Source organism: Gobius niger (assembly GCF_951799975.1).
Source record: "Gobius niger genome assembly, chromosome: 12".
NCBI lineage: Eukaryota > Metazoa > Chordata > Actinopteri > Gobiiformes > Gobiidae > Gobius > Gobius niger.
In genome coordinates, this window is record NC_136863.1 from 10,671,325 (window position 1) to 10,694,933 (window position 23,609).

A 23,609-nucleotide genomic window follows, 5' to 3' on the forward strand; every position below is an offset into this window, starting at 1 on the left:
ATCTCCCCCTGGTGTCCCTGGCCAGAAAACCACAATTGCAACTTTGCTGCCACCGGGTAGGAGTCACCAATACACACTTATGGAATCATGAAGAAGACGCTAACAGGCTAACAGGCAAAGCTAGCTGTGAGCTGGCGCCATTTAAACAGTTTTTACAGCCAAGTTTGAGTTATAAAAAATGATCTTTATTGTGTAATTGGATGTGCAATATCCCTCTCTCCCTTTGTCTTTCCTATCTGCGTAGTATTTACTCTCACGGACAATTAATGAGTAAAAAACCACAACATGCTACGACACCTGCAGTGGCGCTTATGACCTCTAGGGGCATGAGTTACTTAGTACTGTTTTAAGTGTCATTTAGTGTAATGTTCGTGCCAAAAATGTATTGTGTATAATCATAAACTAAATAATAAACTAAGGACCTGTAAATATATCCAAAGACATAAATTGTTTACACAAGTATAGCTGCCCTCAAAATTATCTTATGTACACAACTGTACATGGAGATGCTCTGACAATACCTTGTGACATGGGTATTTTAAAAACCACAAGCTCTGTTGGTCATGTCCATCACTGGAAGCTGAATGGTATAGTGAGTTCCAGGGAGTGATGTACTTGTGGGCCTTTTGACCACCTCCTCTGTCATAGTACTGGGAAAAGGATTAATCTTTAACTAGCTATAATGGCAGCGGGGCTTTTAGGCCTGTTCCTAATGGCTCGGAGGAGGAAGTCTTCTCCACATTTGGTTTGGATGTCTCGTGAACTTCATGTTTACACACAGACTCGACAAGAATTTTGACTCCAAACTAATTAGAAAGTCTACAAAATTCCACCCCCTCTGGAGAGTCTCCTGTTTCGGTGGATATTTTTAATCTTGGTAAAGGTCAGAATGAAAACAGTGGGATTAAGGGAAAGGCGATCCGCTGTCCGCTTCTCTCCATATGATGCTTAGCCATAATAGCGAATAATCTACATGCTTTCTACTAATTGTTCAAGCCAGAATATTTCCCAAAATATTGTATATTTTGCAACTTTTATGGAGGAACATTTGACGACAGACAACCACAGCTATTTCATTAATGTTATTGCATTCCCACGGCCCGACGAGAGTATATTTCATGTCAACTTTGCTTTACCTACATGTTTGCACACACTAATACAGCTGTCAGGCACTATTTGCCTGAGTTGAGTGGAGACATAATCATATACTACAGTAAGCCACTGATTTCCGAGGTTGGGAGGTTGGGCCTTCTGGCTAAGCACTGTATTACTCTATCCCGTGTAACTGTATATATGGAACCGTCAATTTGTCCTTGTTGTTGTTTTTTGTTTTCAAATCTCCTGGCGTTATCAGGAGAATGTCCTGGGCACATGTGTGAAAATAACTTTTGTGTATCAACTTTAGTGTTCAAAATGGATGGGCTCCCTGGATGTATTCATTAGTTTGACTTACTTTTGCCGCACTTATTCAATAAATCCATTTTATTACTATGTTGACAGTATTTTTCATGTTAACCTTTTTACCAACATTCTTTTTAGTTTTGCCAACAGAATGTGAAGTAAGTGAACTGTCTAGGAATACATAAAAAGAATATTGTGCTTTATGATATGTCAGCCCATTATGACAGGGTACTGAAACATTGAAGATTTAAGACTGCCATCAATGGCTGAAGGACGAACATCCACTTGCTCACATTGATGTTCACCATAGCTAAGAAAATTGTATGAGTTTGCTTCATTTTTTATCAACAAAAACCTGCTTGATTTAGTCACTGGCCTTTTCAGATCAAAGAATTGTAAAGACAAAACAATAGCATTTTGACAATTTATTCATAACAAATGTAATTTTACAAAAAGAAACAGAACAATTATTAATAAATACAAATAAATAATAGTTAGAGAAGTAACTAGCTTTATACTGTGACGATGCTTGACAGAAGCATATCACAATCTCCGAGCAGATAGTCTCTTTTTAAGGTGGACATTTTGTTGACCACTTTGAACCGGAGTGACCTCTGTTCTAAGTCTTCCTCTGTAATACCGTCAAAGAAGAAATCCTCATTGAAGATTGGGTTGCGACTCTTTCTGATCACTGTGCTCCGCTGCTTTTGGACTTTCCCTGGAACCAAACTCAGGCTCACACTGCAGTTTATTATCTTAGGATCTACAGAAAGTGGGTACAAGCCCTCTGCGCTGATCAGGCGAACCCGAAGTCTCAAATTGTCGGGACAATACTCGGCGAACAATCTCAAGCTGCCTTCTTTGCCGATAGGAATCATTTTCTCCTTCATCAGCCTCTCCCGGTGCAAGCTCAGATCCAAGGGGAAAACAGCAGGAGGGGCCAGGCTGCAGCTACTGGGCAGTTCGCTCAGCACCTCTGACCCCCTCCTCATGATATTGGGGCTGTTGTCCGTGGAACTGCCCTCATCGGTGGACAGAGAGTTGTTCCTGGATACCATTGCCTTCCTCATATTCCGGGACAGAAGCAGTTCATGGCTCAGGGCTTTGAAAAGCGAAGACTTGGGGTATCGGTTTAAAAGGGGTGAGCTAAACGGTGAGGACTCTGTTGAGGAGGTCGTGTCACTGTCCAAGGCATGTTGCCAGTGCAAAGACCGAGGGGACAGCCGGGAGGATAGGTGGTTGAGGCTGAAGGAGGATGGAGAGGAACAGGGCGAGGAAGTAGGGGAAAGTTTAGGGCAAATACTGGAGCGACTTCGGGGGAGAAGTAACGGGGAAGCAGAGTCGTTATGGAAGATGGATTCCTTTCTGCGAGTGTGCGGGCTTTCCAGTAAGGTGCAAAAGCCGTAGCAAGTCTGCGTTCTGGCTAAATGTGGAAGGGACAGGGCAGCTTGGCTTTGTGGATCTGCATTCGTAGTTTCCTCGTCACTGCAAACTTCTCCCGGGCTTTCATCCACACTCTCTACTTGAATAATATGTGGATTAGAGACCTCATAGTGAGTGGGCTCCAAGGTAATTTTGGGTGTTGGTTGGACATTACGCTGGACTCGGACATTTTCTAAGTTGTGGTGCAGGGATGGGATGGTTGGAGGGATGCAGAATTCTGGGATGTTGTCCGGAGTGATGACATTGGGACACAAGGAAATCCGCTTGGGCTTGTCGACCTTTTCGCCAAACATGATGCCGCTAAGTTTGAGTTTGAAATCGGCTGAGGGCATGGGTTGTCCGGAAGTGTCCACGGATTCGCGAAGCTTCTCCACAACCTACATGAGAGTCCTCAGAGTAAAATCTGCAAATAGAATGAAGAGTATCAGAAAATATGCTCTCTGTTAACTACTGTGTCTTTCCAGTATGAAAGTATGTTCTGACAAAGTTTTTAGGCCACATGTAGTGCTTAAGATCCAACGTTTGGGGGATTTTTGTGGGTAAAATATTTTTGAAGGATCCAGCTACTGTCGGATCTGCGTATTGTGCCTTTTTAGATCATATGCCAAACAACATAAAAAGATACAATGCTGAGTCTGCACGTTTTTTCACTCTGACATCACATTACTAGTTTCTCTTCATGAGTTCTGTGGTCAATACAATAAATGCAGGACACTTGTAATGTATCATAGCCTTATGGAAAACAACTAAATTAACAAAACAAAAATCTCCTACAGATTTCTTTCATAAATAATCAATAGTTTCTTACCTCGTCGTGGATACAGATGGAAATGCACTGAGCGATGATCTCTGGTGTCCAGTCCAGAAGCTCTGAGACTGTTCCAGATCAAGGGCCAGTTTAACACATGCCCCTCGTCACGGGCCGCCCCCTCTGCTCTCCCACCTGTTCCCATAGCGACACAGGCTGGGACCACACAACAGAGAGATGAGATTACCTCAACAGATGTTTTGAAAGATGTCACACTGTCAGCGTCACATCTTTACACAGTGGACAGGTGGATTGTTCTGTCCAAGTCCACTTCCCAGTAAGGAGGATGGAGGAGACTGAGGCTGCCTACTACAAAAGTGGTATAATAGTTTTTTAGATTCTATTTTAGTAGATTGTTATTTTTGGTCTATTGATGTATTTTAGAAGGCCATAGGTGCAATAATTTACTTTTTTCCCCTATGTTTTCTTCATAAAAACTAGGAGATGTAGTTTCAGATTATGAGTGTGAGTCGTGTTGTCAGTTCTGGTTCATTATATTACAGAATTAACTTTTAACCATTAATGGACTCATCAAAATACTGTCACAAAACTTTGGCTTCTTGTTGGGGTTAGCTTGGAACTGGGAGAAACAGATACAGTCAGATATCTGCTGCCCTCTAGTGGTGATTTTATAGGCCCGTGTAAATCTGGAAATTGCATGCTTGATATGAGAGGACATCTCATTATGAGCAACAGACAGGGTTTTGGAAGTGGCAATCTGCGTCTCATTAAACAGGGAGAGATTACGTAAAACATTACCTGGTATCGGCTGTAAAATAAATGTGCAACTCATGCTTAGACTTGGCCAAAAAAAATGTGCAGTTTAGGCCAAACCTATCAGCTGTAGCAGGCTATTTGCTGTTTTATTTTTTCATGACAAATCACTGATCCATTTCACATAAACCAAACGGTAGGTATTAGTTTCACCACATGAGGGCGCTTTGGACCACTGTCTGAATAGTGTGCGTATGATCATATGTCTTTGCTTAAAATAACTTTAGAAAAAAGAAAAAAAAGACAGGCCAAATTTATTAGAAGCCTACAGAAGAGGCGGTGATGTAAAAATGTCAGGCAGCCACATTGCCAGTGGTCAATGTGGCAACTGTCCAGTGGGCAAAGATTGACCCACATCCCCGCCCACATTCTACTCGCTGGCTACATTTTATGATATTAACTATGATGGGAACTGCAATGTAAAATATTCAGCAAATGTATGGAGTAATTCCAGGCGGAGATGAGCACAATAATCTGCCAGATTATTATTATTGCAAGAACACTTGCCAGCCCTCTGATGTCAAGCACGAACCTTAATAAGTGGAGACGTTCATTTGAGTCATGTTGTGCATGGTTTATGTGGGCATTCCACACCTTCGCTTACACTCACCTGGGTCAGGGGGCACTTTTTTTTTATTCTGATGCTCCCACAGTCACCCAAAATATGTGGAACCGGGTTTACTGATTGATGCTCAAACACACGTAGACCGACCAAAATACAGGCCAACTTTTTGCCTTGGGTCAGCTTTTCACTGGACAGTTCCTCTCGCGCGCTTATCGGTGGGATGGAGAGGCTCATGTGACGCCGCTTCCTCTCCTCTCCTCTCGCCTCGCCTCTCATCTCTCCACTGTACGATAAACGAGGAGGGGCTTGGCGCGCGTGCGAGGACCCTAGCTGATGTGTGTGTGTGTGTGTGTGTCGCCTGGTCGGCTTTCCGTACAGCCAGGTTAGCCCGTGCACCGACCCCCGGAACCAAGCGGGGTGTTGTGCGTCCATTTTATTAAGCTCTACGGCCGTGGGAGTGCGCGTCTGGCGGTGCGCTGTGGATACTGTAACCTCAAAACGGCTGGTTCGCGACAGGGTGGCGGGCCGAGCGGTGTTGGGCTCAGAGCGGGTGAACCGCGCTGCGAACATCGCTTAAAAATCCGCTGGCTTTCCCCCCGTGGTCACTGACATGTAGGCTGCTGCACCTCGGCGCTCTGGTCGGATACAAGCGCTCGCCTTCCTCCGCCTGTCAGACATCTTCAGCAAACCTGAGTGTGGCCATGACAGGCTGCTGTGACATTGACTCGTAGAAAGAGGTAATAAGGTTAGTGTTTCATCGTCCTACTTGTTTGGCTGTGTGGGAGCGCGAGTGATGTGCAGATTGGGTCACATTTGGAGTGATTTTTTGGCGTGGGGGAAAAGTGGGTGGAAAAGGCGCTGCCAGAGTCCGCGCATCCCGAAAGCCTCGCACAAGCGCTGCGTTCTGTACGCGGATTTTGACCTCAATGTTATCTGGCTGGGCTCAACATCAGAGCTGACCCTGGCAGTTGTGAGGCTCGTGCGTATGTGTGTGTGCGCGCGCGAGTGTGAGGATGTTGGAGGCTCAGTGCGTGCGTGCGTGCGTGCGTGCTCGCGAGAGGCCGTGCGTGTGTGGGAATGTCAGTGCGCGTGCGTGAGGATGTGTGAGTGAGGGATAAAGCTGAGGATTGTTTGGTGGAGGCGGACAGTTCTGTGGGAGGCATGACTGGGAATAGACATTTCCTCCTGGGCTGGAGTAACACTACTTCATCTCACCGACACATCGGACAAACCACACCCAATTTATTACTTGTGCTTGTTATGACTGAGGAGGGACACACAACTATCCTTTTACTTTCACACGCTATTTTTTGTACTTTTTTTTTACATTTAGAAACTGCAAGCAATTCATATTTTATGTACATTTGTATGATGTAAAGACTTTTTATGCTTTTTAGTTTCAGGCTGCCTTTGTTATTACAAAAATGTATAAATCTCAGTCAGATGGGAAACATCAGGGATTTTGCCATACACTGAGTCCACAGATAATGATATTGTGTCACTTGATATTTTGATAATTTGGTGATATGTTGTATATTGTTCAGTCAAAAATAAACAAAGAAAGAAGAACAGTTCCACTTAGCAACATTGGCAAAACATTTGACTAATTTGTCCCTTTTAGAATGCAGTTTACACTATACTAATATTTATTTTATGTTGGTGATGCAATTTCCATTGTGTGCTCAATGAGCTGAAGTCAAAGATACAGGAGGACACTAACCCTCTGCTTCAGGGCAGGGCAATATGATGAAAAAGTCCAATATTGGATAGGCTAACTATATAAAATTTAGCAAATACAATCTTATCATTTACTAAACCGTTTGTTTCAGCACTGTACATAAACAAACATTGTTCTTTTCATCAAACTATGTTGAAACAAGACTTAAAAACCAGACAACAAAATCAGAAAAATCAAGACTATAACTGAACTTTAGGTAGTTTGCATTTGTTTTGACGTTGCAGTTGGAAAAATGTGTGAATCTCTGACAGATGGGAGACTTTGCAATACTCTGTGGCGTCTTGCTACATGGATATTGCATCACTTAATGTGATAACATGTAGTGATAATATTGTGCATCCCTTTACTTTGCTATTTGGGATTATGGGATAAAGTGTTTGGTATACAAGGACTTTAAGTGAATCTGAACCTTATTTGGCCATACAATCAAAATGGTCAAAAATACTGCAATCAATTTGTGGTCATTACACCCTCCCCCAGACAGTCACTGTACAGGGGGATTGGCTTTCTCTTCACTCTGTCACACCGGGAGCTACGGTCACGTGAGTCTGGGCTGTAGTTCTTAGTTGAAGTGACATTAACAAGAATGGACTGCAGGCATGGTGAACTTAAGATGTTACCAATCACAGAGAGCATAGGGCCCCTGAATGGACCACAGTGTAATCATGTTTGTATATGACTGCACAGAGTCATCCTGAATGGTATTGAACTGAGGTCAGCTGTCAGTGCACAGGAAGATCAACATGGTAAACCTCTATGGGGGCTCGACTTTCCAGGTGGCTTCGGTACTAATAAAGCCTCAACGTAGCGAGCAGAAATTCTGTGTCTTGATAGAGACGTCGTCCATTAACCAGCACATTGAAGAAATTCATTATAACTCAGTGCATTCAAGGTTGTTTGCAAGGATTGCTACTATCAGCTAACCCTAGGACATTATGGCTTATCTCCAATAGAGCTGCACTACATAAGTTTTTGTTATCGCTCTATTCGGTGATGCAATATCCATATAGCAAGACGCTTCAATACATCGCAAAATCACTGAGGTCTGACATGTGACTGAGATATAAACGCTGCAATGTAAAGACTCTTTGTGTGGCCTAAGAGTAAGACCGTAGGAACATTTTAGCTGTGAGATCTCTCACTATTTAAAAGGCCCATCACAGTCTCAAAATTTGATGTTCGATGTATAGAGTTTGAAAAATATTTTTAGGCCACCAAAACCCTTGTTCTAAATTTACTTTATTAACCGTATCATAAATATTTTAGCAGACATTTCCAAATTCGTCAATTGGACTTGGTTGTTTGAATAACACACAGGTTGAAGAGAGAGAAAGATGACGCACAGCGAAATTCAGCTTACTTCACCTTATAATCTATGACAAAAAAGTTAAAAATGCAAGTAATTGTGTGACGATGCATATTGTTTATTTAATATTTAATGAACAAGCCAAATGAGTGATTATCTTGGACTGTTTTTTTGGAGGCTTGTTCGTGACAGCGCGATTCCCCCTCAGCTGTCACACATCCTCCGTCATAAGGGACACATTCCTGGTCAGAATTCCCCTGAAAGTGCTGCGTCGGCTGGAGTCAGCAGAGTGTTAAGCCGCACACGCAGTAGGAAGGGGGTACTCTCCCTGTCAGTATCTGATCACTTAAGCCTGGCCCACCTCCAGAGCTCCTCCTAAAGTGAATGAGCTGGCAATTCTGTTCAATCCACTTCAACCTGAAATCTGTGTTTCCTGTGTTTCTCTCCACGGACCAAAGAAAGCTGAAGATACAGTATGTGAAATTTAGCCTGACACAGATGGTCAGCCCCGCAACAACACTTGAGATAACTCTCAAATCTGAGGAGACTCGTTTTGGATGTGATCTTCCAAGTTTTCGAGAGTGTTTCAGTGCAGCACTAACAGAATATCAGTATTTCTTCTAAATAAGTCCATTTGAAAAGTATCAAGTGTAGCATGACTTGAATCTCCGCTTGAGTTATTTTTAGTTGGAAAATCTGTCTTTTATGCATTTTGCAATAGATTCATTCGTTTCATTTGACCTTTATTTGTTTTGTATTGTTTGGACATATATCCCTGCCAGAACATTTTCATTATAAATTGGATGTCCTGTTCACATCTGTGTGGAGTGGAGGACATAAGAGAACTCATATGGACTCTTGTATCTTGCTCTATTTTCAACAAACCAGAACTATTTGTTTGTTTATTTATTTGACTTGGTCGGGACAGTGCATGTTCATGAACACAATTCATGTAAACACGGCATGCTGGTTTGTAGCCACAGTCTAATTTCCATCCATAGTTTTGCTCTCAAACACATATCCCACAGAAACTCCTATTTATAATGCCATAAAATCAACATGTCCCTGATCATTACAGTAACTGGCATCACTCACTGCCATAACAGTCTGGGAAAATCCTCATCTCACTTATCTGTTATCAAGCCAGCAGATCACTGATACATTTCCCACTTACTGGCTACAGATTCACATTTTACACATTAATGTACTGTAGGTACTTACTAATTTATTTTTGTATATCTATATAGGTGAAGTTGTCATTCTTTTACACCTGATTTATTTTTATTCAGATATTATTATTATTCTTTTACCTCCACACTACTCTTACCTGAGCCCAAGCTTTAGCCACTGCCTCATCAGTCCACATAGTCATCTAGGTCGTTGCACGCTCGTGCTGATTTGTTGGGGTCCACCCTGAAAGTGGTCGGCCAATGGGGTTTATCGAGAGGGTGGGGGGTGGGATTTAGGTTTCCTGACAGCTAAGCCTCTTAGCAATGAACATGACCATGGTCCATTTGTCCAAAAAATGTAACATCCTGTTATTTAGTTCTCAAATCCTGAACAACAGTGATATTAATCCCAGCGCAGACTGTCATGTCCTTGAGCAAAACACTTAACCTGACTGTGTGAGTGTGAGTGAGTAGTTGGTGGTGGTTGAAGGGGCAAATGGCGCAAATTAACTGCCTCACTTCCATCAGTTTATTTCTATCATTTTTTTTCATCAGGCAAAACATGAAGAACATTTTCTTATTTTCCAAATTGGCCTGGAAAAAACATCCACCCCAGGGCAACAGTGGCAACAATAGTGGTATAGTCCTACAGTACAATCAATGACAATTCAGTCACTCCTGATCTACAAATGCACTAAACAGTAAACACTGTATTACATTTTATAACCTAATGTAACTAGTCACAGACAAGACTCTGCCTCAGATATTCTACGACTTCTGGCACAAAGCAGTTCCTCGGTACGATTCGCAGGCCGTGCCACCCTATCTGTGTGGAGTTGGCATGTTTTTACCTTATCTGAGAGGGTTTCTTCGTGCTTAATTGTTATTATATTGTACTAATACAGTAGTAGCTTTAATTTGCTTTTGAAAAGCAACTGAATCTTGAAGCTGAAAGTGAAGTAAGCTATCATTTGTAATCTGTTTACTGTCAAAGGTAAAACGCAATAGGATTACAGGCAAAGAGATGTTTTTTTTTACAACCTGAAAAGTCTACATGCTGCCCTTTAAGTTTTAAACTAGACTGAAAACGGACTGTTTATCAATCACAGTGCTTTCATTACAAACCATGGTAATAATGCAACAGCAGTTATTCGGAGTCCATTGGAAGTTGTCGCAGAGACAAACACAAACCTTGCCCTTCTGAGCATCTTTCCCGGGCCTGTTTGTCCTGATGTCTCTGACTGATAGATCCGCTCCACTTTGGTGCAGAACCGTGGGACTAATTCAATTACCTAAACCCGCAAAAGCTCTGGTCCCACAGGAGAGCACAGAGTACTCCTCAGACTGGGAGAGGAGGGGGATTTCACTATTACATCACCAATGCTGCTGCAGATTAGAAGATGGTTCATAACCTTTTGACCTCTTGACCTCCGTCTCTGTGGCCGGTGCCCAGAGGTGCCCCATATATCTTTCTCTGTCACTAATAGGGCTGAAAGAGCAATTACAATCCAATCAGAAATAGATTTATAATGGTTGCTCTCATTTTTTGGTTAATAAATTGTCTTCTGCAAACAACAAAGTATCTCCATGTGGTTTTACAGCAAACCCTTTAGAATATGTGGAAGCATATTCTGACATGCCTCATGTCCAGAATCATTATATAAAAGCAGTCTCTGAGCCTAGAGTAGCTCTAAATCCTTGCATCAGAAAAGGTAATACACCTGTTTATGTGTTGGTACTCAGGTTTATCAGCTCAGTATGAATGCCTCTGGACCTTTGATGCCTCGCGTGTGCTGCCACAGTGCCGTGATGCTAATGAAGTCAGAGCCACAGAGACAGGTCTGCCCTGCCCCTTTCTGCTCCTGTGCTGTTCCAGGAGATCACATGATAAAGGTCCATGAAGAAAGGCTTTCAGGAATGAGGAATGTGTCTCAGATCAGGCCATTTTAAAAGTTAATGCAAGTTCCCAATACACAGCGAGTGACAGTGACTTTGCAGAATATTTCTGAGGTATGAAGCTTCAGTTCTTATTTCCAGTATCATCAGTTTGCAAAGGAACAGCTGCCTCATTAGTGTGTGACCTATAGGCCCTGTACACACCATGCTATATTTAATTGTAGGAGTGAGAAGGAACACGCATTTGTCCAGCAAATGGAGCTGTGCTCTGCGAGAGATTAAACTGCCACTGAGAGCTTACACAGACAGATCTTTGCCAATGTTTTCAAACAAAACTGAGGCAATGGACACAGGTGTTCGTCTAGTGCAAATGAACTATACCACAATCAAATGATTGAGTTTTGTGTCAAATTTCTGTGTTTTGTGTCATTGTTGTATCAACAGCCCGAGAATGAAAGGCCCTTCTTTCAGGGTGCCATACAAGAGGCGTTAATGACCAGTGGCCTTGGCTCGATAGCGATCTCAGACAGTGTTCACTGGAGTGATGAGGGATGTATCCAATGACCTCGAAGTCCCTTTCATTTTCTAAGATAATAAGTTATTAAGCATGCTTATAATCTTATTCTTGTACAGAACTGAGATGGTAGAAATGCCTTTAACCTCTGATTGCAGAAGCACAGTGAGTATGTCATGTATTTGTCTGCATTATCCTTGTTAACTCATGGGAGGTGCAGTGTAGCTGTATGACAGGTGGAACTGTAGAATTCAGAATCCGCCGTTGCATTTTCTTTTGGTCTTGGTACGAGTGCTTGTAATGTGAGCACCTTCTCTAATGAGAGAGCTTTTTGAAGCCTTGTTAATTATTAAATACATTTGGAGAACTATGGACTATGATACATTTGAAGGTGTTTGAAGCTGATAGTCGAGCATTACTCCGTCACACTCCAAAGCAGAAATAATGAGTATTAGCTGGCTGAATGCCCCCAATTAACTAATTACAAGCTTGTGTCAGCAGTAATGAGTTGTGTGGGGTGACGTCGGGAGAGCGCCGAGGCATTTGTGAATCAAAAGCATGACACTCTGCAGAAGTGCTGAGGTCTGCGTTAGCCTGCTCACTCACAGAATGGTTGACTTTTGCTCCACATATATTTTGGATATTTCCGTTGCATCAGTACCATCTTCGACAGTTACAACCTGAGCAGGCCTTGGGGCTTAACACTTCACGCACACCATATGAATTGTGGTGAGCGTTGTGTGGTGGTTAGAGGGGATTTGAGCTGAGTGTGGGGAGTCAATGAATAATGCATGAAATTGTAAAGCGACTTTGAGTGTCTAAAAAAGCGCTATAACTTTAAGACTAATGCATTTCTATTTATATACAGCAAGTGGTTAAAAAAGTCACGGATGGATATTGTGTGAGTTCAGTCGACCTGGTGGCAAGGTAAGACTAGGCGCTCAAGGCATGTGGATGGAGCGTATCTATCGCATTGTGCGCCAGTTGCAAACAGCTTAATGATGAGAATGAGAGCGAGGACATGCAGACTCCACTCAGACTGCTGTGCGGCGGGAGTCATGACCCTCGGACTATTTTAGTTTCACTCCACTGTATTCGCTATTGAGCAGTGCACAATAAGCGCAAGGGCATGCTGATAAAATACAAAAGAGGCAGCCTTGATGCAATTGTTCCTCTGAAAACCATACGTTTACTCACGACCCTGCCGTGTGGCCTTCCCCAGTGTCGCATGCCGCCAGTGCACATACTGTATGTAATGTTTAATATAATAATTCACCTCAAGTTATGATATGAGGTGATTTAGCTGCGTTTTACACTGGATGAACCTGCCCTCACCATGACAACTTTTCTTCTTTCCTCAGTTTTAAGCCCATTGTTAAAAGTGGTGTTCATTAATCTCAATTAAAAACAGAATGCAGTATGGGTTGTCATTGTAATCATTGTACTCAACCTTTACTCTGACTGGATGCCAGTGGTGGGAGTAAAACACACAAACGTCTGCTTATAGAGGGTGAATGGTCTCAATTTATATAGCGCTTTTTCTCCTGCATTAGGCACTCCAAGCGCTTTACATCAGGGAGCCACTCACCCATTCACACTCTCATTCAAATACCAGTGTACGCAGTCATTAGGAGGTCACACTTTGGACTCCCCTGACCTAAAGGCTTGTGAGATATTTTCACAATATGAACTCGAAGCTGCCTGGGTGTTATTTCATCTGATTAGTCAATATACAGAAGGCACATGTACATGGTCAAATCAATAAAATAAACATACTGCTCCTTTTTTCTTACTGAAACAGTGTGTGGAATCTGGGACAGGTGCAGTGTTCGGCTTTTCTACGACTATATCAAAGTGGAGGGTGGGAGAGAAAAACCCCAGAGCAGAAGGCATGTGGTGGTGTTAGCTGCACCTTCAGAGGACTATGGAGAGTCATGCACAAACACCTTTGGAGAAGCTCTGCCCGAGGATCTGTGGTTATAGAGAGAAGAGACAGTGTGAACGTGGATCTTTGTTTCCACTTCCCTCTGCTGTATGGGAAGACATTTTTAAACCAGGGTTGAAAAATACGGGAGTTGTTTCATTTGGGGCAAGCGTGGGAACATGAGGTGGTATTTGGATAGAGAGGATGCTCTTTCACAGTATATCTCGACTTATTTTTTTTTACAAAAGTGTGCATATTTTGTTGACTGAAATGGTAATCACAGTTTTAATGTGAAGAAAATTTCAACTCAAACAAACCACAGATGTTGCTCAAAATAAAGCAGTTTGTTATTTATAAACAGTATTATTTTATTTTATTGGTTTATACATAAATAATGCCGCTTAAGAGTACCAGTAGTTGTTCATACAAATTGAGCTACATTACATTTCATGTTTATTGCAGCTTGTGTGGTATTTTAGGATATGATGATGCACTTTTAGAGCAAAAAGTTTACTGTCATTTCTATGCCTGAGAGTTGACAGTATCGTTAGAGTCAACAATATCGTTTATCGCAATACTTTCCTGCCTCAATATATCAACCTTCGAATTTGTTATCGTGACAGGCCTACATGTAAGTACAGGGGCCTTACAGTGCAAGATTTAATCAAGGCGTACAAAGTCTAGCAGAAGTGTAAAACATACAGATGTACGTGTAACAAAGGCGTACACAAGGTGTAACAAAGGTGTACGTAGTGTGACTCACTTTATATTACAGTCCACACTGATATGTAGTTACACATTAGGTATGGTGTATTTGCATTAGGTATGCTCTTATTTTCCCAGAGACCGTCCTCACTCCTCCCCGTTTGCTACAATGACCACGTTCGAGGGGGAAATAATGGTGAATTTACAGACTCCTCCTACCCAGCTCTGACGTAGCATGTTCCTAAAAAGGGCAGAAGGGCGGGATCTTCACTGTCGACTCGGACCTCGCCAGGCACGTAGTTCAGTCGTAGCTGCGCCCACGCCATTAGCTCTAATGCAAACGACCTGTCAATTAAAATCCGGCCCTCATTAGTATACGAGATTTCTAAAATGTACCTTACGCTTGGTTTCTTCAATTGTAACTAACCCAGCATTATCACAGGAGGAATATCTAGAGCGTAGCAAGTTTAAGAAAATTAGAAACTAGGCTTTAAAGTTGTTTTTAGAAGTACTACAGCAATGGAGGACTAATGGTGGCCCCTAGTGTTGTTGTCACAAAGCAGAGCAGCCAGCAGCCATTGGTACAGACCATAGCGTCTCACTTTAGATTACAGCCCGTGCTTTAGATTACAGCCGCTGCTTATGTGCAGTTTCACATTAGGAACAGTGTATTTGCACGTTAGTTATGCGGCCATTTTCCTCAATTTATGAAACTTCATAAAGCTGGCACATCTATAGCAATATGACGGCCAAAACACCTGAAACTGCACATTGTACACCTTTGTTACACTTTACACTTTCATTTGTAATTAGCTGTACTTACATGTGTAATTATTAATGCTCGGTCCCTGTACCGCATATGCAACTCATGAGCTGCAGCCTAGTGCTGGAGGTGGGTGATATCATCATATTATGAAGTCTATGGGCTTCTTTTACGCATAGTCACTTTATGTTAACTTTAAGTGGTCGTTCAACACAGCTATTGCCTCTACTGAGAGATCGCACCATATTGTCTCTCACTCGGAGTAAGTAAATGGGCTGTATCTTTGTTTCTTTGTTGTTTTACAGAGCTCAATTGCATTAGACATAAAAGCACTGAATCGCAGAACCATGAGCTCTCCAGATTGACAGAACATCACAGGGAAAGATTCGATTTCGTGTGGTCATAATCGCCCACCCATACGCTGACACCTTTCTCCGCCTTTTACAACGTTCGCCCTGACCTCCTTCCGCGCGCTTCATTGCACCGTACTTCAAATCCAGCACCTCTGCACTATGTAAGCCCCACCGCTCCAAACAAGGTCTCTCTCATTCTATTTCTGCAGCTTCTGCCTCTCAATTTCCAGGCCAGAAACGCATCTCTTTATCTGCTCGCACCACGGATCACGATGTCATCTGCGCATATCCACAGAGATTCCTGCCTGACCTCTTCTGACTGTCAGCCTGTCCATCACAGAGCAAAAAATGAAGAGCGAGGGTGCAGAGTTTTTTTGTAGCTCTGCGAAAGGTCCGGGAAATACTACATGGAGACAGAATTCATTGCAAAATACTGCTAAAAATGGCAGCACTCCAATTATTGTGATTACGATGTCTGTTATGTGTCTGCCACTGTGAACAAGCACTAACAGATCACTCCTGTGTGCTTGTGCAGGTGTGTACTACGTTAAACAGCAACATGGTGGCGCTCTCCCTGAAGATCTGCGTTCGCCAGTGCAACGTGGTGAAGACCATGCAGTTCGAACCCTCCACGCCTGTGTATGACGCCTGTAGGATCATTCGAGAGAGAGTCCCCGAAGCACAGTCTGGACAAGGTTAGTGAAACGCTAAATAGAATGAGACGAATGACTTGTAATACCTGCGTTTTAATTCTTATCTGTGCTAGCTTCAGATTATGGCCTGTTCCTGTCGGACGATGATCCCAGAAAAGGAATTTGGCTGGAATCGGGGAGAACCTTGGATTATTACATGCTTCGGAATGGAGTAAGCTCTTGAGTTTTCCCTCTATACAATCCTCTTTTTTGACACAAAACGTACATTAAAAAACTTGCACATAGCATGGTATTTTTCAAAAGAGAAACAACTTTGACAAAAGAACTCATCATAACGAATAGTGCATTGTGTCGCCTCAAAAACTCAGCAGTCCCAGAGTGTGTGTGTGTATTGTCCTTCCCATGCATCTATCTCACGATTAAAGGAATAGGCCACCATTTTTACATACTGAGATATGTTCTTACCTCACTTTAGACGTGTTAATATATCCCCGTCTGGTCTTTGTCCGTGCGCTCTGCCAGGCAAACGGAGCACATACGCAGCCTCTCCCACATGTCACATAGCTCCAAAAAAGCTCACGATAGAAGCTACCAAGCTCTTCCACGTGTTCCCTATTTAAATAAAGTTACGTGAAGTGTTTTCATGCGAAGTATATTTACACAGAAATGTAGCATGTCGATTTTATAAGCAAATAAAAAGGGGGACTATATTGTGAGGCGCAATGATACGAGGAGTAAAACGTCCGCGCAGTAACTCCTAAAGGTTATTGACGGAAGTGAGCGGGAGAAGTCTTTAAGAGTTACTGCGCGGACGTTTTACTCCTCGTATCATTACGCCTCACAATATAGTCCCCCTTTTTATTTGCTTATAAAATCGACATGCTACATTTCTGTGTAAATATACTTCGCATGAAAACACTTCACGTAACTTTATTTAAATAGGGAACACGTGGAAGAGCTTGGTAGCTTCTATCGTGAGCTTTTTTGGAGCTATATGACATGTGGGAGAGGCTGCGTATGTGCTCCGTTTGCCTGGCAGAGCGCACGGACAAAGACCAGACTGGGATATATTAACACGTCTAAAGTGAGGTAAGAGCATATCTCAGTATGTAAAAACGGTGACCTATTCCTTTAAAGATAAGGATGTTTTCGGAATATAAACTCATCTTTATGAAGGCAGATGAAAATAGTATCAATGAGTCATAGCAGCATTGAAAAACAAGTAACTTTTTGGTGTACAAAAATTGCTGTTTTGGGGCAAAAAGGGGATTATTTTTTAAATGGTTCCAGAGGCTCAATTCTAATGCCTGTTGTTTTATGATATTGAGATGCATTCAGACACAGAGGATTTCGTGATTGTTCTTTTTCATATTCAATATTCTTTCATGATTTCTTTCATAAACAGGATGCTTTAAAATGAGTTTTTTTTTATCATCTGATTTTGTTAATCTGGTGCATGGTTTTGTTCCTGACTTTCAAAAGTGTTCACAGAGCAGTTTTTCTGACATAATCTTCTCTGAATACACTCCCTAGAGCTGAGACAGTGGCACCAAATACATATCACAATCTTTTTGACAATTTGACAATTAATCACTCTGGATTTGGTGGTAAAGCCGCAGTGCTGCGTCTTCCTTGTGCCCAGGATGTTTTGGAGTACAAGAAGAAGCAGCGGCCTCAGAAGATCAAAATGCTGGATGGCGCGGTGAAGACTATTATGGTGGACGACTCTAAAACAGTTGGAGAGCTGCTTGTCACCATCTGCAGTAGAATAGGTATTTGGTTCACATATGTGCTGAGGCCTTGGCCATTCACTCAAATGATAGTAACCAGTCACTTAGATACACCTACTCGAACAGTTCTGTACGTCTGAATGAGTAAATATTGCCTTTTCATCTAAGCAAAGAGATCCATCCTGACTGGAAACCTTCTTTCTCTCAGGAATCACCAACTATGAGGAGTACTCGCTTATTCAAGAAACGACTGAGGAGAAGAAGGAAGACGGCACAGGGACCCTGAAGAAAGAGCGGACACTGCTTCGCGATGAACGCAAGATGGAGAAGCTCAAGGCCAAGCTGCACACAGATGATGACTGTGAGTGTCAACCTTTTACACTCCGTACTTGCCTTTCTGTATGTGACTCTAGAAAAACACACTGTGCAAACTTTGTTAACTCAATTTGCCTTAGTGCATGATGGCAGGAGAATACTGAATGATTAATTTGTGAGACTCACCACAACAGATGTGTTTTGTTGGATATGTTACACTATTATGCCAGCATACACACTGGCCATTAGATTGAGTGAGATCTGTGTTCCCTGAAGCTCAATAAAATGCGTGTATTTTCAGTAAACTGGCTGGACCACAGCCGAACGTTCCGTGAGCAGGGAGTAGAGGAGAGTGAGACTCTGCTGCTCAGGAGGAAGTTCTTCTACTCCGACCAGAACGTGGACTCCAGGGACCCAGTGCAGCTCAACCTGCTCTACGTCCAGGTAATGTCAAATAAAGAAGATGAATGAATGAATGTCACTGCACTCCACTCATGCGACATGTCCACAGTTAGCGCTCTTGTCTCACAGCAAGACAGGGTTCAATCCAAGGCCTTTCTATATGTAATTTGCATGTTCCCTGACCACAATTAACACCACTACCCATGAGGTTGGATGATATAGTTGGACAATGTTCAAGGTTCAAGGTTCAAGGTTACTTTGTTTGTGCCCGTAGCTAGATTTGATTTATCTTGATATCACTCACTTTACAGCAGCAGGACTGTAAGGTTATCAACGAAAGAAAGACTTAGGTACTGGCTGTAAATTGATGAGTGTTCAGTTTCGTCAGAGCTGTACCGTTCCTGTTGTAATTCCTTTGGCATCATTCATTGTTTGTGTCTAAGACCTGCTGAGCCGCAGCTTTTTAAAATGACCAGCAAATCTCCCAGGTTTCTGTTTAAAACACACTTTCCTAGAAAAAGCATGACATCATGGATTTGAACTTCCGGCCCCCTCTCTCAAAACTCCTCTTTTGTTTTCTTTCCCTCTCTTTTCCTCCTTTGGCCTTGTTCTAGTCTGACATAATCAGGGCTGCACCCCACCCTTGACACAGACACATGGTGCATATCATTCTCTCCAGCGCTGGAGTTTCCTCTCTCCAAAACAACCCCCCTCTGCTTCCCCAGCCTCGGTGGGCCTGTTCCAAGTGCCCGAGTACTCTGAGATAATGTGTAAAAAATGTGACTGTCGGCATTTGAGGGAGGGGCAACGTCGGAAATAGTTATGAATGACTTGAAATTGTGCTCGTCTCCTCTCTATCTCTATGAACAGCCACTCCCACTCGCTGTTGCTGGGCATTACATCCCCATGTTGCTGTCTTGTTCATGCTCACTCTGCACTAAAAGTAGATACTGTTGGTTTTTAATGGTTATCTTTCTGAGTTTCACAGTTCAGTTCTGTTTCAGTCCTATTGTAATTATACGATGACAAAAACAAGGACTGAACAATTTTTTTATCTTAAATGTTAACATGTTATATAAAAACATAAACATAAATTACCTGTTGTTTTACAGCTCTGTTGATGTACAGGATGTGTCTTGCTGTTATAATTTGTGCCAGATTTACACGTTTGACGTTGTTGTTGTTGTTGTTGTTGCTAATAATTATACAAGTATTGCAGAACACTATGGGAAACCTTACAGCTCGTATTAACCTAACCGAAGGCCTTGTTATTTCAACTTGATTCAAAAGTCATTAAACTGATTTTCCTTTTTCTTTTTTAATGATTATTTTCATGATCATATACAAACATCAACTGGTTTTATTCTGCTGATCTAGATTAAGAGAAAATAGGCTTCTATTCTCGCTCAAGGTAGTGGTGAGATATTACCATATAAAAATCAATAACTCAAGGCCTCTGACACTGTCCCGTTTATGGCTCTTTAGACCCAGCAATAACTGTGCTTTATCTGATTTTTGGGAATGTGCATTGTAGTTTTTCCTATTATCTAGGCTTGCTGTATGTTAATATGTCTTTAATGAATAATATGTTCAGTTTCCCTTCTTTGGAAGACAAACAGACACCTTGTTAAGTTCATGCGTATATTAAAATCAATTAAAAGTGATTACATGTGTTATCGTTTAATATATTATATTATATTAATATTTTTTACTTTTTAACTAGCCCTATGGCGCATCTTCTGTATATGTGAGAGAGAGAGCCCTAAAAATAATTGTTCAGTTCTCATTGTCAGTCCCTGATCCACTGGAGAGCAGAGTGTGACTCTCCTCCTCCTGTGAACAGCCTGTGGGTGTGGTGCTTGTAGTGTTACACTGTTAGCAGCAGCTGTTTCAGCGAGCTGCAGCTCATTGGCTAATGCTACAGCATCTGCAGCAGCACTCATGCACTGAGGCTGTGGATCGAGCCAACAAAGCCCCTCTCCACAGAATATAGACCAGCTGAGCAGTGAAGCGCAAATCACTTTTCACTGGTGCTAATCAGCCGTGAACCTTCACAATCTTAGAGATGGTTGGGTAAAATAAGTCAGTGCAAACAGAACTGTCAATTCCCTTTTTGTGATTTTATTTGTAGAAAAAAGGACATCTATATACTGCACCCTCCATATTGTCGTGCATTTGATTATTTATATATTAATTTCAGCGCTCGATTGGCCTCCAGTTGTCATTGAAAAACACCCAGGGTCATCACATTTTCTCTCCGTTTCCCACAGCTCTGTCTCATTCTCCTCCTCTCCTCAGGCCCGGGACGACATACTGAACGGCTCACACCCGGTCTCCTTCGACAAGGCCTGTGAGTTCGCGGGGATCCAGGCTCAGGTGCAGTTTGGACCCCACATGGAGCACAAACACAAGCCGGGATTTCTGGAGTGAGTATCACACATGTTCCCTTCTGTCCTCTCCTCTGTCTCCCTAACGTCACAGTGTTTGGTTAAGAGCTCAGTGTGAAGAGCATTCATCCATACTTCAGATGTGGTTAGTGAGTGTGTGATCAGTGATAGAATCAAACATCTGACCTTCTGGATGCAAGAAATCGGCACTATCTACATCCGTCCTGACTCCCTCTGTTCTTCTACAAATCTCTCTCTGTCCTCTCTCATCTGGGAATGTCATGTGTCTCCACAGCCTCAAGGAGTTCCTGCCCAAGGAATACATCAAGCAGCGAGGGGCAGAGAAGAAAATATTCCAAGTATGTGTAAAATATTTTGTGCATTAGCTGAAACCGCTTATTTCTTACAGGCAATTTTCACCATGTAATTGTGATCCCACTGCTCCCTTCACCAGGACCATAAGTCATGTGGAGAGATGACCGAGATCGAGGCCAAAGTCAAGTACGTGAAGTTGGCCAGGTCCCTTCCCACATATGGAGTCTCCTTCTTCCTGGTTAAAGTAAGTAAACAAGTCAACATAACATTTGTCATCAATAAGACTATTAGTACTACTCATAAAAGCTTTTTTGTACTATTGTGAGCTATGAACAGTGCAGATTTTGTATGAAAGACAAGCCTTTTTTGTTAATCTATTCTGACTTGATGATTAAGTGTGGTGTGTATGTGGTGACAGGAAAAGATGAAGGGTAAAAATAAGCTGGTGCCACGGCTCCTGGGCATCACCAAAGAGTCTGTGCTGAGGGTGGACGAGAAGACGAAGGAGGTGGTGCAGGACTGGCCCCTAACCACGGTCAAGAGATGGGCTGCTTCTCCCAAAAGCTTCACACTGGTAACAAGTCTTTCTACATCTCTACTTAGTTTGATTTCTTATGTTTCCATTTTTTCTACAAATGCAACTGTGAAATTTCTGTAGGCTTTTTCTTTCTTGTAGTTCAAAGCTTCACAAGAGGCCTATCTAAACTCTAAACTTTCTAAACTCGATCAGCCCAGTCCGGACGATGATATTTGCCTCAGCCTCTGTGTTCTACATTGTGCAGGATTTTGGAGAATACCAGGAGAGCTACTACTCGGTGCAGACCACGGAGGGAGAGCAGATTTCTCAGCTCATCGCAGGCTACATCGACATCATCTTGAAAAAGGCAAGTGCCCTCCTCTGGCCACACACGCTTTTCACATGACTGAAAATTCAAGGTTAAGAATGTTCCCGGAAAGGGCACATACAGCAGTGGTTCAGACTCAAAAGTGGGTCATGGGACTATTTTCAGTGCATCGCGAGCCGTTGACAAATAGTTTTGTTAAAACTTTTAGATTGCAGATTTTGATAAGGTGACGTAAGACTCATATTGCAAGAAGCCAACACATTATTTATTTATCTTTATTAGAATGTAGAGTCGAAATGTCAAATTGTCAGATCATTGCACTGACAAAATGAATACAAGCTGATAAATGTGCTGTAATGAAAATAGGTCTGACCAAAATGCCTTTATATTCTATAAAGATGTAGGATCACAAACAAACTGGCTCTGTTTGGCTCTTTGCAGTTTGCTTCTCGTCCATTGTTGTCTTTCTGTCCACAGAAGCAGAGCAAGGATCGTTTTGGTCTGGAAGGAGACGAAGAGGCCACCATGCTTGAAGAATCAGTTTCTCCGAAAAAGTAAGATTTGTGTGGTCTCTATTTAACATTGACACATTTATAAAGACATGTTGTTATGGTGGATCTTTAACTCAAGAGTTCAGTATAGGTTGCTCGGTTTTGTCCAGGCTGTTGTAACATTATGTTGTGTCTTGCAGGTCGACTATCTTGCAGCAGCAGTTTAACCGTGTTGGGCGAGTGGAGCACGGCTCAGTGGCACTGCCTGGTATCATTGGTTCAGGCTCTATGGGGGGGTCTGACACTTACAGTATGGGCTCTCTGCCCTCAGCCCAGCAGCAGGTCAGCTCTGGGCAGCTGCACCGCGGGCACATGCCCCCGCTGGTAAGGACAGCACAGTTCAGTCTGTGTAGCTATTGCGCATTTACACAATAATCACTGACATACCATACTGTTAAGTTCAAGTAACCTGTTATAGGGAGTGCCTGTGTAAATAAGGTAAACGGTAAATAATTTTCTTCAATGTAAAAGAAACCACTAAAACACATTTGTGAAGTACTGTCTGGCAGCAAGGCCCCCTAGTGTTCTACTGTGGTATCGTCACTTCAGCACTTGAGTTCGATGCAGGGTCACTGCTCTGCTCACTGGCTGACCGGATTGTTCCACAGCCATATTCACCAATGTACCTGTATGTTTTGTCAGAGTCAGGCGCAGCAGGCCTTGATGGGGACTATAAGCAGCAGTCTGCGAGCCGTGCAGCAGGCTCAGGGCGAACTGGGGCACATGGATCCCCTGCCTCCTCTGGGGCACGACCTGGTGAGCTCTCTCTGCTTAATCAATCACATCCCCTTGCTGTAATGCAGTTTAGTTCATTTGCATTTAAGTTCTGATGTAAACATTTTGGCAATGTTGTGATATTTCAATATGAACAATAACATAATATTGTATTATGGATTTGTACAATATAGTGTAAAAGTGGGCAAAATGTATAGTAACCTTTATGAACTTCTTTTGGTCCATAGACTCCTCACATGGACCAACATTTACTCATTTGCTCATCCAAGAAATTCCTTTATGCACTTTAACAGCGTATCAGAAGTATGTGGTATTAT

At 42.4% G+C, this 23,609-nt stretch overlaps 2 protein-coding genes across 2 annotated transcripts in view; one reads left to right on the forward strand and one right to left on the reverse strand.

Annotated features, from left to right (window-relative positions):
* Positions 1-1,874: 1,874 nt before the first annotated feature.
* On the reverse strand, positions 1,875-3,231 carry c2cd4a (C2 calcium dependent domain containing 4A). Its single transcript, XM_079567772.1, has one exon. The coding sequence runs from the start codon at positions 3,174-3,176 to the stop codon at positions 1,914-1,916; it is 1,263 nt and encodes a 420-aa protein (XP_079423898.1). The 5' UTR covers positions 3,177-3,231; the 3' UTR covers positions 1,875-1,913.
* A 2,090-nt stretch (positions 3,232-5,321) lies between these two features.
* tln2b (talin 2b) overlaps positions 5,322-23,609 on the forward strand; it is a 40,368-nt gene continuing 22,080 nt past the window's right edge. Inside the window, exons 1-14 of the mRNA XM_079567773.1 lie at positions 5,322-5,736; positions 15,895-16,054; positions 16,126-16,223; positions 17,655-17,784; positions 17,951-18,103; positions 18,359-18,501; positions 20,758-20,885; positions 21,142-21,205; positions 21,301-21,405; positions 21,580-21,735; positions 21,944-22,045; positions 22,484-22,560; positions 22,698-22,881; positions 23,200-23,313. Of these exons, the coding sequence (XP_079423899.1) occupies positions 15,919-16,054; positions 16,126-16,223; positions 17,655-17,784; positions 17,951-18,103; positions 18,359-18,501; positions 20,758-20,885; positions 21,142-21,205; positions 21,301-21,405; positions 21,580-21,735; positions 21,944-22,045; positions 22,484-22,560; positions 22,698-22,881; positions 23,200-23,313 (1,590 nt within the window). The 5' untranslated portion in view covers positions 5,322-5,736; positions 15,895-15,918. The remainder of the gene's footprint in view (positions 5,737-15,894; positions 16,055-16,125; positions 16,224-17,654; positions 17,785-17,950; positions 18,104-18,358; positions 18,502-20,757; positions 20,886-21,141; positions 21,206-21,300; positions 21,406-21,579; positions 21,736-21,943; positions 22,046-22,483; positions 22,561-22,697; positions 22,882-23,199; positions 23,314-23,609) is intronic.